General features: G+C 34.4%; 4 protein-coding genes and 1 non-coding gene across 5 annotated transcripts; 3 read left to right on the top strand and 2 right to left on the bottom strand.

The window, feature by feature from the left end:
• Window positions 1-308: 308 nt before the first annotated feature.
• LOC106654996 lies at window positions 309-1,803 on the bottom strand. The gene is made up of 5 exons (XM_023461509.1): window positions 1,507-1,803; window positions 1,169-1,441; window positions 927-1,105; window positions 763-862; window positions 309-518 (listed from the first exon to the last, which is right to left on the bottom strand). Exons 1-5 carry the CDS (start codon window positions 1,801-1,803, stop codon window positions 309-311), a joined length of 1,059 nt encoding a protein of 352 aa, XP_023317277.1.
• Window positions 1,804-3,480: 1,677 nt separating this feature from the next.
• Window positions 3,481-6,964, top strand: LOC106655159 (protein crooked neck). The gene is made up of 11 exons (XM_014375379.2): window positions 3,481-3,890; window positions 4,241-4,330; window positions 4,407-4,567; window positions 4,638-5,136; window positions 5,219-5,333; window positions 5,427-5,703; window positions 5,779-5,890; window positions 5,960-6,106; window positions 6,186-6,380; window positions 6,461-6,721; window positions 6,799-6,964. The coding sequence occupies exons 1-11, from the start codon at window positions 3,855-3,857 to the stop codon at window positions 6,913-6,915; spliced, it is 2,010 nt and encodes a 669-aa protein (XP_014230865.1). The 5' UTR covers window positions 3,481-3,854; the 3' UTR covers window positions 6,916-6,964.
• Window positions 6,965-7,598: 634 nt separating this feature from the next.
• LOC106655161 (glutamic acid-rich protein-like) lies at window positions 7,599-10,053 on the top strand. The gene is made up of 5 exons (XM_014375382.2): window positions 7,599-7,705; window positions 7,785-8,181; window positions 8,297-9,276; window positions 9,359-9,497; window positions 9,576-10,053. The coding sequence occupies exons 2-5, from the start codon at window positions 7,801-7,803 to the stop codon at window positions 9,783-9,785; spliced, it is 1,710 nt and encodes a 569-aa protein (XP_014230868.1). The 5' UTR covers window positions 7,599-7,705; window positions 7,785-7,800; the 3' UTR covers window positions 9,786-10,053.
• A 1,078-nt stretch (window positions 10,054-11,131) lies between these two features.
• Window positions 11,132-11,204, bottom strand: Trnar-ccu. Its single transcript has one exon. It is a non-coding gene; the product is annotated as a tRNA-Arg (tRNA).
• A 688-nt stretch (window positions 11,205-11,892) lies between these two features.
• Window positions 11,893-13,820, top strand: LOC106654997 (coiled-coil domain-containing protein 13-like). The gene is made up of 7 exons (XM_014375180.1): window positions 11,893-11,982; window positions 12,053-12,149; window positions 12,223-12,368; window positions 12,428-12,829; window positions 12,905-13,306; window positions 13,391-13,707; window positions 13,772-13,820. The coding sequence occupies exons 1-7, from the start codon at window positions 11,893-11,895 to the stop codon at window positions 13,818-13,820; spliced, it is 1,503 nt and encodes a 500-aa protein (XP_014230666.1).
• The last annotated feature ends 586 nt before the right edge of the window (window positions 13,821-14,406 follow it).

The raw sequence follows: 14,406 nt of genomic DNA, 5'->3' as shown, positions 1-14,406 counted from the left end.
AAAAAGTAAAGTATTACAATTATCGAGTTTGCCAGCTTGTTTTTGATGACTATCTATCTGTAATCGATTGTTTTTCAAAACAATTTTATTTTATAAACTTCTAAAATTTTTAATGTAGTTAGTGTTAATCCTATATCATTTTTTTTACATTCCAGTTAATGGTAAACTTCATGTTCTTTAGAAAATCATGGATTATAAATTTTTTCAAAATTCCATTTGATAAGACATTATGAATAATATTTTCTATCGATTGCTCTTAAAACTGAAAGGGCTGATAAAGATATCCTTGATATCTAAAAATTAAATATTTATAATCGACAAGTTTGGTTGGATAACTGACAGATTATGTAGTTAACAATCACCTCCATAAAATTTGCTATTGAAAGGGTGTAGATTTTGCCAGCAGTAATAGTGAGTGGTAATTGACATCGATGTATCATGAATTTTAGGTCCCGCTTGTAATTACCTTGAAAATCCAACCATCCAGATTTATAAATGGCATCTCCAAGTGCTTGACTCTGTAAGCAAAAGTGTAAGCAGTTTTGAAAATGGTAAAAAATATAAATATTTTAACTTGCCTGAAGCATCAACTTATTTCCTGGTTGGCAGTAAAAGAGAATTTGAAACGAAAACAGTGGTAGACAGAGTAAATAAAGCACCATGTAAGGATCTTTATTTCTGATAGACTTGTAATCAAGGTATTATTGGAAAAAATCTCTCTCAAATATTTGAAATGAAAAATACATTTTCCGTAAGACTTACATTGAGCATTTTGAAGATATTGATGCACGTAATCACGCAAGCCACGAATAATTGCCAAAATCCCACGTTGCTAAAAACTTTCTGTAATTTCTTGACGTTTCTTGAAAATAAAGATCTAATTTCCATGAAATCTCTATAATCAAAATTATTACGATTTAGTTTACCTTATTTCTCTCTGATGTCGACGAATCAAGCACGTCAGTCGCTGGGCCACATTTTCCTTGCTCATTTTTATCAAATCGTGCTTTAAAATTTTTAACTGTGCACACATGTGATACGAACAGATGAGAAATAAAGTATCTAAAGCGTAATTGGTTGTAGCGCAAAATGTGCCCGTTATTACCTTCGAATAAGTAAAGGATAATTTAAACATTGTAAAAAAGTACCGGGTAAATCAATAGAGTACCTGACTGAAATAGCAAAGGATGTAGACGAGGTCGGATTGATCATCGTAGTAATACCTGCCGAAGAAAGGATACTTCCTGACTCGATGAGCTTGGTTGCCGATGAACGGCATGGTCATGTACATGACGGCCGCGCCGAGCGTCAGCAGGGCGTACTGGCGGCAATACTTCCGCGTCTTGATGGTTATTCGACGCATCACATGACTCCTGTACGATCTCTCTTGGTCGTTCCCGAGCACGCCGGTCCAGTCGACGTGCATCGTGTGCCACATGTCCTGATAACATTATAGGACAGAAGGCAGCTATTAAATTGGCTCAATGCTCTCGATTGTTACTTCACCTTGAAGACACCGAACTCTTTCAAAAAATGGCTTATTTTCATGAGACCGCCAAACGCATAAGTCATCGTTATGACTATTTCGGCGGTAGCCTCGATACTACCCGAAGAGTAAAAGTATATGTCGTACAGCTCGACCAGGATCAAACTCACGACGAAAAAGTACCCCGTGAAGACTTTCAAGTTTCTCTTCAAGTCATTGCAAGCGCCGTCCAAAGGCCACAGTCCAATGTAAATCATGCAGATTTTCGTCAAGAAAAAATGATTGTCGAACTCGCGAGTTAGTTTCAGCTCGTTCATCTTCGTTCACTGAGAGTGAAAATTTTTGGAAGAAATAATAATGGGGTTCTCGATAAGCTTGCGTCAAGTTACACTGTAAGTGTTGCGACTGTAGCGTCTACGCAGCAACTTAAGGCAATTGATTGACACAATTAACCGAGGTCTTAACGAGGTATTTTTAATAATGCATTGATTATCTAATATTTCATGTAGTAACGTTGTTGATGATTATCGTCTTTTTGGATCATTTTACGAAGTATGGGCATTCTCTAATTGATAATTGAATAACTAATCACTCGATCGACTAGAAATTTATGAGACCTTTTCAAAAATTCAAGTCAAATCTCGCAAAATGTTCATTATCGTGTAATAATAACGTATGCCAATTATTCATTGTCAAAGAGCCGTAAAAACCACATTCAACTCATTTTTATTTCACCAAATAAGCGCTGCAAAAGAACAAAAAATATAAAAAATTCCAAAAATTGAACAAAACAAAATTTTCATTTTTAGCACACATGGGGTGATTCTCTGTCAGCTTACCCAACCGTAAATTTAAAATGTTTGATAGAGAATAAGACTAAATAATCAAATCCTACACTCAGACAGCTACCAAAGCATAATGGCATGGTTAAAATATGATTGCTGACAAAGAAGACATTTTTCTATTTTGGAGATGTAAATAAAAAATGTTCTACACCAACTCCAACATTTATTATTTTCTTACATTCATGCAGGAATGTAAATGTTATTGAAATTTATACTAAAACTCTGCTAACAAAATCGGAATAGCAAGAATTTCCTAAAAATTAAAAAAAAAATTCGCTTCCAAAATCTAAGATTTTAAATATTATTCGAATTCCTACCATTTTACTACGCAGATGTTCCAAAAAACCCCTTCAACCTACACAATAACCATATGAGTTATAATTTTTGAAAAATTAAAAAAAGAAAATTTTTCTTTTCAAGATATAACTTTCAAAACAAAGTCCTTAAGTAGTAAAGTAGAGTCCTTAAATTTTTGGTCGTAACTAAAGCTCATGCATCTACTTTTTTCTCACAATCACTTCATTACAGTCACTTCGATTCTAAAAATAATCAAAAAAAAAATTGTTTCCTTTTTTAATCTCAAAATAAGTTATTTAAGCTTCATCTTCATAGCAATTGACAATAAATGCACTTGGTAACTTTACGATTATTAAATAATCCAATTACGATTTACGAGATAGCGATCTACACACACATATGCATAAGTACAAGCATCTGTCAGAAATCCGATCTAGTCATTACATTTGTAAACAGAACTTTTCTATGATCTTTAAGTGAAAATGTCACTTAGACATCATATAGTTTCCTCTTCGAGAAAGTATAATGGAAAAACACGTAATAATTTAATTATGCCAAAAAAATTACATATCATTGAAATTTCTTAGAATTAAGTTAAGTAAATATTATTATACGTGCCATTTTATTCATCGCAAAAATTTTTATTTTAATACTTTTTCATCAGAAAAAACGATCGAATTATAATTCACAACAAATGATGTCGCTAGCTATCAGTGGCCCAAAATATATCGTATATATTTTGCCATAGCAAATGAGCGCGCGAATGCTGCTGCCGCCGTGGTAACTTGCGAAAACGATAGCCACGCGCTCTCTTTCTAACTTATTAGCGTTATCCGACTCGCGTGGCAGCACCACCGTCCGGATTGCTAACGCGAATTCATCTCTAGTAAATAAAGTCAGTCAGTTCACTGAACCTTTTAGCCTTTACTTGTCTTTCTTTCATTATTGTTAACGTGGGTGTTAAAACACCCTTCATCTGAATAGTTTTTAATCAACCTGGCAAATAATAAGCTTTACAAGTCAGCAACTGTTTGCCCACGGCCCAACCAATAGCGGCATCAGTTTAGCCGCTAGCCGCTAGAGGTGAATGAGTGGGAATCTTCTCTTCAAATACTGTAGAGTGTAGACATTTCTGTTGCATCTGCAATTTTGTGCAAAGTAATAATTTTTGTGGCAATCAATTGAGATTTAATTCAAGGATCAGTGACGTTATATAACTGCAGAAAATGGAGCGACCTCAAAAAATGCCGAAGGTGGCCAAGGTAAATAAGGATTTATCTACGACTGTATTGATTTCCATACCTTTAATTTAACCTCCTTTTCGTTTGTTTACAAACTCTTTCATGCCAAATTATCTTTCTTTCCTTTAATTATGAGAATGTTATATGCTATCTATTGCAAATTAGAAATGCTTAAACATTTTCACAACTCCATTTATATGTCACGTTTTGTTCTAAACAAACATCACATACTTTAATTGATAATTATGATGTATGATGTCTAAGAAATTTTGCAAAGTTCATGAATATAATTGAAAACCATATTTTTTACACTAAACAGCACCCTTAAAAACTTTAAAAACTCACATCAATAATAATATTTTAATTTTTAGGTAAAAAATAAAGCTCCGGCAGAAATCCAAATCACTGCTGAGCAGCTTTTGAGAGAAGCTAAGGAACGTGACCTTGAGATTTTACCACCAGTAAGAGAAAAAATTATTTCTTTAACTAATAATATAAATTGTTCATGGTCCTAACTAAAATTTTTCTTTATTTTAGCCACCAAAACAAAAAATATCTGACCCTCATGAGCTCGCAGACTACCAACATAGAAAGCGTAAAGCTTTTGAAGATAGTATTAGAAAAAATAGGTTGTCCATTGCCAATTGGATTAAATATGCTCGGTGGGAAGAGGAGCAAAAGCAAATTGATCGAGCAAGGTACTTTTCAACCATATAACTTTGACGTAATTATAAAGAATCAATGTACTTAAGTTCTTTGTGTTTTTAGATCAATATATGAAAGAGCATTAGATGTAGATCATCGAAATCCAGTATTATGGATTAAATACACGGAAATGGAAATGAGAAATAGGCAAGTGAATCATGCCCGAAATTTGTGGGACAGAGTTGTGACTATTCTTCCCAGAGTAAACCAATTTTGGTACAAGTACACATATATGGAAGAAATGCTTGAAAATATAGCAGCTGCCAGACAAGTTTTTGAAAGATGGATGGAATGGGAACCACATGAGCAGGCATGGCAAACATATATCAATTTCGAGTTGCGCTATAAAGAACTCGAAAGAGCCAGAGAGATTCATCGGCGTTTTGTTATGGTTCATCCCGAAGTAAAACATTGGATTAAATGGGCTAGGTTTGAGGAAAATCACGGTTTCATAAACGGAGCACGAGAAGTTTTTGAAAGGGCTGTCGAATTTTATGGGGATGAATATTTGGACGAAAAACTAATCATTGCCTTTGCTAAATTTGAAGAAGGACAAAGAGAGGTAAGTTTTTGTAAGATACTTTTTTTAATATAGGCTTATAGCATAGTTTGATTATTTTATTATTTAATTTGTATTAATACAGCATGATCGAGCCAAAGCTATTTACAAGTATGCGTTAGCTCATATACCGAAAGAAAAAACGCAAGATATTTACAAAGCGTATACAATTCATGAGAAGAAATATGGTGATAGGTCGGGTAAGTGAAAAAATAAAAGACTTTTTGTCTTAACTATTGAACAGAGAATTTTCAACTTATTTAATACTAATACAACATCCAACTCTAATCCAGGAATTGAAGACGTAATTGTTAGCAAAAGAAAAGCGCAATATGAAAACGAAGTTAAAGATAATCCTTCAAATTATGATGCTTGGTTTGATTATTTGCGATTGGTCGAATCTGAAGGTAATGTTGATGTTATTCGTGAAACTTACGAAAGAGCCATTGCAAATGTACCTCCTACTAAAGATAAAGAGTTTTGGAGACGGTATGTTTATCTTTGGATAAACTACGCTTTATATGAAGAACTTGAAGCTGAAGATGTAGAAAGAACTCGTCAAGTTTATAAGTAAGTTGAATTATTTTTCAAGATCAGCTACATTTTTAGTTTTACTTTGTAATTATTATGCAATTCCATTTTTAGGGTGTGCTTGGATCTTATCCCTCACAAAATATTCACATTTTCTAAAATGTGGCTATATTATGCGCAATTTGAGATACGTCAAAAAAATTTAACTGTGGCCAGGAAGACATTGGTTAGTATTCTTTATATTCAATCATTGTACACATGATTTTGAACAAATATTTATAACTCATTTTTTTAGGGTATGGCTTTGGGAGTGTGCCCTAGAGATAAATTATATCGCGGTTACATCGACCTCGAAATTCAGTTACGAGAATTTGATAGATGTAGAACACTGTATAAAAAATTCATCGAATTTGGGCCAGAAAATTGCACAACATGGCTCAAGGTAAAAATATATATTTAAAAACTTTATGTTGATTTTATTAAAATTAGTTTTTCACCATTGAAATCTACTTTTATTTTAGTTTGCAGAGCTCGAGGCTTTCTTAGGCGATACAGAAAGGGCCAGAGCCATTTATGAAATAGCCATAAGTCAACCTAGGATAGATATGCCCGAAGTCCTGTGGAAAGCTTATATAGATTTTGAAATATCACAGGAAGAGCCTGAAAAAGCTAGGCAGCTTTACGAAAGGCTGTTAGAAAAAACGCTCCACGTTAAGGTAATTTTAATCAAGTGTTTGGTATTGTTAGAGAGATTTATTTGTTCAGGTACTAATGAAGAGATGATATTTATTCTCAGGTTTGGATAGCATATGCAAATTTTGAAATGGCGAATACTTGTAAAGAAGAAGACGTGAATAACGTTAACTTAGCGAGAAGAGTGTATGAACGTGGTAACGATGCTTTAAAATTAAGCAAAGATAAAGAAAGCAGAGCTTTACTTTTGGAAGCTTGGCGAGATTTTGAAAACGAATATGGTGACGAAAAAAGCCAAGCTGATATTGCATCGAAAATGCCACGAAGAGTTAAACAGAGGAGACGTATTGTTTCCGATGACGGGGTAAGAGTTAACAGTTTTTTACGCAACGATTTTATATTTTTGTACATAAATATTAAATATTATTTATTCATTTATAGACTGATGAAGGATGGGAAGAAGTTATGGAGTTCATTTTCCCAGAAGATGAGGCTAAGAAACCACACCTTAAAATTTTGTCGATTGCGCAAAATTGGGCTAAAGCTCAAAATAAATGAATGTTTTATAACTTTATTAATTTGAACGAAAAGTAATTTAACTTTTCAAAATACCTCTTTGACATTTTAAAATAAAATTTAAGCTTGTACAAATTGTAAATACAAACTGTATATTTTGATTAATATATGAACATGATATATTTTAATGAAACTTTTTTTCAATCCAACTTGTCTGTATTAAAAATTAAAAATAATATATAAAAAATTTTATCACAAAAACTTGAATGTTTTCTGTGCAAATTTCGTAAATGTGCTACAAAGTTCAATTCTCACCAGTAAAAATATGAGGGTGGATACAATTATTAATAAAAAATACATTTTCTTTACTTTATGGTCTCATTTCAATAGTTGATAAAAGTGATATATTTAAATTATTCTTTTTTAAGCACAATATATTTGTTTTTTATTTTTGTATGTCATCATTGTAGTCTATCATTTATTATATTACAATTAAAAATATTTTTTGAAGTGATTTTTAATTTGTAAAAACAAGTCAAAATTTTCTTTGCCTTTTATAAAACTATATATAATTTTACAATTTAAAATAAAATTTTTGTTTTGAAGACATTATAGTTGGCGCGCTAACGACCGTTTCCGGTTTGTGCCACACACAGACACACTGATGGCGCCGAGGCGATGGTGCGCAATTTTGCCGCACATATATTAACACATGGTATCTGAGTCCCACATAACCCCCTCGCATTCTAGCATTCTTTACTAGCATTCTAGCCGGTAACCGCAGCAGAAGCCTTCTAAATTTTTCGAGTATTTCGACCACGTGAATCTCAAGGTAGGCATGAAATAAAATCATAATTAAGATAAAAATAATTGACTCTTAATTCAACTATTGTAACTTTTGGTTTATTTAGTTCAAACATTTCCAAAATGGCAAAAATCTCAAAAAAAAGAACCATGTCCGAGGTCAAGTCCGAGGAAAAGAAAGTAGAAATGAAAAAAACTCCAGTTGACGAAGGTTCACCTGTTAAAAAGCAAAAGCTCCAAAAGCAGGCCGAAACTAAAGTTGAACAAGTTAACAAAAAACAAAAAAAAAACAAAAACAAACCCAATGCTTCTACTGGTAATGGTGAAGCTAAGGCTCCATTGATGCAGAAGAAGAATCAAACTGCCGAAGCAGTAAAAAAAGTTGATGCTCCTAAAGTTGAAACTCCCAAAGCCGAAAACACACCAGCTCCAAAGAAAACTACTGAAAATGGCTCTGCTGAAAATGTTCAAAACAAGTCTCCAAAGAAAAAGAATAAGAACAAGGTACGTGTAACTGTAACCTTAAAAAATTTACTAATTTGAATGCTCTTCTATGATCTATAAGTTACATGACATTACAAGAAATTTTTGTACATTTTTAACTCAAATTTATTTACAGAATAAGAAGAAGCCTGCTTTAAGCAATGCAACAACTGATACTGCTGATGCTTCCATGACTGAAGAAGAAAAACCAGCTGCTAAACAAAACAACAAAAAAGATGCAGTAAATGCTAAAAAATCCGAGCAGGATAAACCTGCCGCTAAGCAAAACAACAAAAAAGATGTAAAAAATAATAAAAAATCTGGACAGGAAAAACCAGCTGCCAACCAAGACAAAAAGAAAGATGCTAAAATTGCCAAATTGAAGGAAAAGAAGGAAGAAAAAATCCAAGCTCTCAAAGAAAACATCAAACAAGAGGGAGGCAAAAATAAGGTTGAGAAAATGTCACTAGAAGAAATGAAACAAAAAATTGCTGAAATTGAAAGTCGTGAAACTATATCTAAAACAGCAGTAAGAAAATTGAGAGTGCTGAAAAAGAAAGTAGGAATCATGGAAGGAACTGCAAATGAATCTGTTAGTGAAGAAACACCAATGGAAACTGAGAGCACTGACAAGCCAGTTGAAAAAACAAAATTGGTCAAAGCCGTTGAAAAAAAAGAAGTGGTTCCAAAAAAAGTCGCTCAATCACCAGAAAAAAAATTAAGTAAGAAACAACAAAAACAACAGAAAAAAAATCAGAAAGAAGACCAAGCTAAGCCCAGTTTTACTGAAGACAAAGAAGGTGATATGTCCAACTTGGCGCTAGATGAATCTGAAGAAGATTCTGATGAAGAAGAAGCAAATGTAAGCAATGGTGCTTCAAACAGTGATGAAAATGAAGAAAGTAAGGTTGAGGAAGAAGAGGACGATGAAGATGACGAAGAAGAAGAGGAGGAGGAAGAAGAAGAAGAAGACAAAGATGAAGAAGATGAAAAGATTGAGGAGCCTGTGAAGAAACCTGTTGAAAAAGAAAACAAAAAGGAAAAGAATAAGAAAGGAGATGAAGCTCAAGGCAAAAAAACCAGATTTGTTTTGTTTGTTGGAAACATAAGTTATGAGTGAGTAAAGAAAATAAATTTTTAAATTACAAATTTTTTGCTTACAGATAAACTGTATTGAAAACTTTGATGTATGTTATAGGACGACTACTAATGATTTAAAAAATCATTTCTTGACTAAATGCGAAGCAATCAAGCATGTTAGAATTCCTCTAGCACCAGAAAAAAATACTCCCAGAGGATTTGCCTATGTTGAATTTGATAATGCTTCAGACTATGAGGTAAAGTGTTAAAATCTTTTTTTTTTTTTTGATACATCATGTTTCATTTTCTTTACTTGAATTACTTTCTTCTTTTAGAGAGCATTGTCCATGCATGAAACATTCTTAAATGGAAGACAAATCCGTGTTCAATACACAAAAGGAGGCTCTAAGAATGCGGGTAGAAATTCAGAAATTCAAGCTAAAAATAAAAAACTTCATTCTATGCGTAAGGCGGGTGCTTTGCAAGGAAGTCAGAAAGATACCCAAAAACGTAGTTTCCGAAGAAATAAGGCCCAAAACCAATAAGTTTAAGTTGACGCAATGATTATTAGCAATGGAATTTTTGTCTCAACTTTTTTTATTTTTTCTACACACACTTTTTTATTATAATAATAAGTGTTAATTTTTATAGCTGCACTATATCTGTGTCAATTTTTTGGCATTCCTAAGTATGTACATAATAAAATGTAGAACCATTTTTCAATCTTACGAACTTCAACAAAAATGATCATTTAAATATAATATTTGACATGTATATTAGTTACATGTAATAAAAAATTACTTATGAAAATAATTTTTTTTTCATTTCTCAACTTTTCAAGTTCATTACATTTCCTCTGAAAGTGGTGCTGGTCACTCTAATTTAAACATTAAAGAACTTAATAATTTATATTATTAATTGGATAACTTTCATACACCGATTAATAAGAATAGGAAATAAACGAAGTTATTTCTGGTATCTAATTTGTGAAGGTTTAAAAGTTGATTAACTGCAGAAGTTAATTTTACCTGAAAAAGTTCTTAATGTAATGTGTATAACTCGTGTAAAGCACACGATTAGTGGACTCTTTAACGTCCACCGCCAAAAGCTGAGAAGAGAGCTTGAAATAGAAAATGCTTATTACTAGATTTCTTTATAATTTTTCCTACCCTTGAGATTGATTATGAGGTCCGAAAATTTTGAATTTTTCCTGGGATAAAGTTTTTTAAGTAAATTTTTTTAAAGAGTTTCTCAACTCGTTAAAAATTTGAGAGCGAATTATGTCCCAAAACACTATATTTGTACATTTTTCGGGACATCAACAGGCTCAGAATCCTTGATACAAGCAGTTCACCATCTATATTTTTTTAATCAAGTCACTTAATGGGTTGACTTCAAAAGTAGTTGAACCTGACTTCATTGAAATCTCAAAGAAGTATGCAAAATCAGATAATTGTTGCAACCACATAATGATAAATTCCAGAAAATCTTTCAATGCTTTCAATAATATACAAGAATGACAAAATTCAATAACAATGGTATTTAAAAAAGCTCCCACCCATAGCTGCGGGCCAATGAGAAGTGAACAATTTTGAATTTGAAAGAAGTCCATGAATAGAAGAAAAGAGATTGAATACATATTTACTTGAATAAATGTTAATAAATGCTAAGCCTTTAACATAGATTATATGCAACCTTGAATTTAGTAAAGATGACCAAATTGAATCAAATCTACGTTTACCATAAGCTACTTATAAATTTATGGAATACTGAAAAATCTATGTGATCAGAAAGGAGTTTTAGAGGCTCAAAAAAATTATCTTCCATTTGCCTAACAATTCAACTACATGAGCTTGGCGTTTTACGAAAATAAAGTCCAAAAGAAGAGATGTACCCCTGGTGGGACTCGAACCCACAATCCCCGGTTTAGGAGACCGATGCCTTATCCATTAGGCCACAGGGGCGATGAGAAGAGCTCCGATTATTCAGAATCTGTTTTACCAACTTGTAGCGCCATCTCTATACAAATAATTTGCTGTAATTCAATACATTATGTATAAAGGGCGAAAATCCATTACTTTCAAGTAAAATAAACGACAAATTATTTTATATAAGATTTCAAAGACTAAAATTTGTACGAAAGTCTGAGTGAACAAACAATTTATTAACTTTTTCGAGATTTTTCAAATATTACAATTTCAATTATAATGTATAGAAAAAAATCACCTTTTCCTTATTTAAAATCATATTGTCAATAGTTAATATTTATTTAGTTAAGGCTAAGGACTTAGGTCCACCTTAAGTTAGTAATTGAATAAATATTAACTATTAACTATTGACTATTAAAATCATATAAAAAGAAATTAATAATGAATCAAAAACGAAAACAAAGTTCCTGCGAAATAGAATTTTATTGTTATCGTGGAAAAATATCGATCTGCTTTTGGAGCTATGTATATTATCAGATTAGAAATAGAATAAAATATATACATAACTGTTTACATTTTTATAACCTATGGTGTAAACGCTAGTTCATAATTTCTTGATTAGTGAAATATTCTTTTAACTCGACTTATCGTGTATAATCTCGTTATTAGTCACGTATTTGCCTAAAATACCTAGAATAATGTTCAAAATTGAAATCCGGTGATGATGGAAGTTATAAAAAAGTCCAAGAAACCCAAAAAGCGACGACATAGAAACGAGGATTCCAAAAATGAAACGTCTTTGTCAAATTATGACGTAAGTACTAATAATTTTATTTTTGATAGGAATTCAGTGACTTAATTGCAGCAATTTGATTGCTTTGTAGAGCACGTCTGACGATGGTAGCCAGTTACCGGAGTTTAAAATTGATATTCAAAAAAAACGTAAAAGTCGGTCGGTGGAGACTCAAATTGGAGATGAAGGTAAAAATTTGATCAATGAAAAATTTTCCTATAAAAAAATCATTCTTCTAACATAATAAATTTTCTTCTTTAGGAATCTTGAATTTCGAGGCACAATTGAGCACAAAAGATGAACAAATAAAAACTCTAACCGAGAGATTACATCAGACAAAGTCGAAACTATATGAATCGAAAAATGCTTATACGGCCCTGAAACAAGATTTCAACAAAGCTCAAAAAGTATCGAAATTAATTTAAATCGCCGTTTGCTTAATAAATACTCGTTCAATTTAATGTAGTTATTGTGCAGCGAAGTCGGCGAAAACGTGAGTGTGGCCAGTTTATCGAGTCAGGCCAACGCTGGTTGGCGTGGCAGAGCCGAGCAGATTCGGCAATTGCAGCAAAAAGTCTCGGAGCTGCAAATGAAGCTGCCCGCGAGCGAACTGGGCCCCAAAAGGTCATTGGTTTTGAGAAGAAACAGCGCCAGCAGACTACCAGATCGGGAAAAGAAGCAGCAAATCGAGAATCTGACGCACGAATTGAAGGAGATGGAAAACGCGCTGAATAATGCGAAAAAGAAACTGGAAATCAGCAGGGCTCGTGTGGCAGTTCTAGAGAGCGAGACCAACTCCACGAAAAGGGCCATGAGTGCATTGAGCGCAAAGTCCAACCACGACGATCAGTTAATCGAAGCTCTACAGGTTACGAACTTTTTGTAAAATCGCAGTGACAATTTTCCCTCGTAAGCTGTAGCTCGGCTGTCCTTTTTTCCGCAGGAAGAATTGAAACAAGTCAAACTAAAGTCCCAAGAGCGAGAAACGATAGCGGCGCACCAGACGGACAAGCACAAGCGAGAGGTCGTGTTGGTGCAGAGCGAGCTCGAAGCTTCTCATTTGCATTTGAACAGTTTGAGGCGTCAAATGGAGGCCAAAGAGAGAGAACTGGAGCAGCTGAGATGCAAAAGTGGAAGTCAATCTCTGGCGAGATCGGAGCAAGCCCTGGCGACGACCTGTAGAACCAGCCCCGTTGAGAGTGCGAGAAGCTCGACGGTCGTGGACACGAACGAGTGCTTGGCTATTAGCATCGCCGCCGAAGCAGAAAGGGAAAGGCTGCTGGAATTGGTCACGGTGCTGAACAGAAGATTGGACCGGGAGAAAAACGATTACGAGCAATTGAACGTGAGCTGAAATTCCAATGCGCGATCACTCGAGTACTTTTCATGCGTTCGAAAGAGAAACAATAAACGTTGGTCGCGCTCGCAGGAGTCGTTCAAGAGGGAACGCGAAAAATCGGCCAAACTGAACGCGAAGCTGCAAAAGCTGGAGCTGGAACGAGTCGGTCTGGCGAGGGTCAATTCCTACCGGTCGAAAGCTCCGAGGATCTGCAGCGCAGCGCCGGACGGCAGCAGCAAGGACGACGTCGATCCCGAGGAGATGCGATTGAAGTACGAGCTGCTGCAGGAGGAATGCCTGACGCTGAAGACGCGCCTGGCTACGCTGCGAAAGGACAAAAGCGCCGATCTTTTGACTTTCCGGCGGACCCTCGATCAAACGAGGAAAATATTCAAAGATGCTTACAGGTATAACTTCCATCGAGTTTGATCGACGAATCGATTGACGACAACTTTTTCGATTTCTTTGCAGGGGAAAAGTGTCGAATGGCATCGGCTGTCACTCAGCTCTAACGATATAATGATACGAAAGCTCAACGACAATAAACAAAACATTTTTCGAATTTCTTCTTTTTGTCCGATAATAATCCTGCTCTACGAGAAATTACGCAATCGAAAAAAAAGAAAGAAATTGCGATAAGCCGACAAGTGCATGGCAAGGCGAAAACGTTTCCTTCGGCGTTTTTTTTTTCTTCACCTCTTCCCAACTTTTTATGTAAGCTCTCCATATAGATTATGTTTGTGCGTGCGCGAGCGCTCGGCGTCGTGTACACACGTATATATACTGCCACGCATATCACAACGCCGTAAATTCATCGTCGCGCATATGTACGCAGAGCTCGAGAATTTTTTTTCTTCTCTTTTTTTTTTTACAGTAATATAGGCAACGCTACGTATGCCGTGTACGCGGCGCAGGTAAATTATTCGCTTTGTTTGCCGTTTCTAAAGATTGCGCGCATTAGAGTCCTTTTGTACGCGGTGCTGCAGCAGCCTCTATATATCCGAGCGCCTCGAAAGGCGCGTAAGTATTATTCGAGCGATAATTGCGAAATAGTTTTTTTGTATTATTGAGAGGGAGGCAGATGCAGAGAAATAAGGAGAAAAACA

Source organism: Trichogramma pretiosum, unplaced genomic scaffold (genome assembly GCF_000599845.2).
Source record: "Trichogramma pretiosum strain Unisexual culture from Peru unplaced genomic scaffold, Tpre_2.0 scaffold2, whole genome shotgun sequence".
NCBI lineage: Eukaryota > Metazoa > Arthropoda > Insecta > Hymenoptera > Trichogrammatidae > Trichogramma > Trichogramma pretiosum.
Note: the sequence above shows the minus strand (reverse complement) of the source record. Positions and strands in the feature narration are given on the sequence as shown.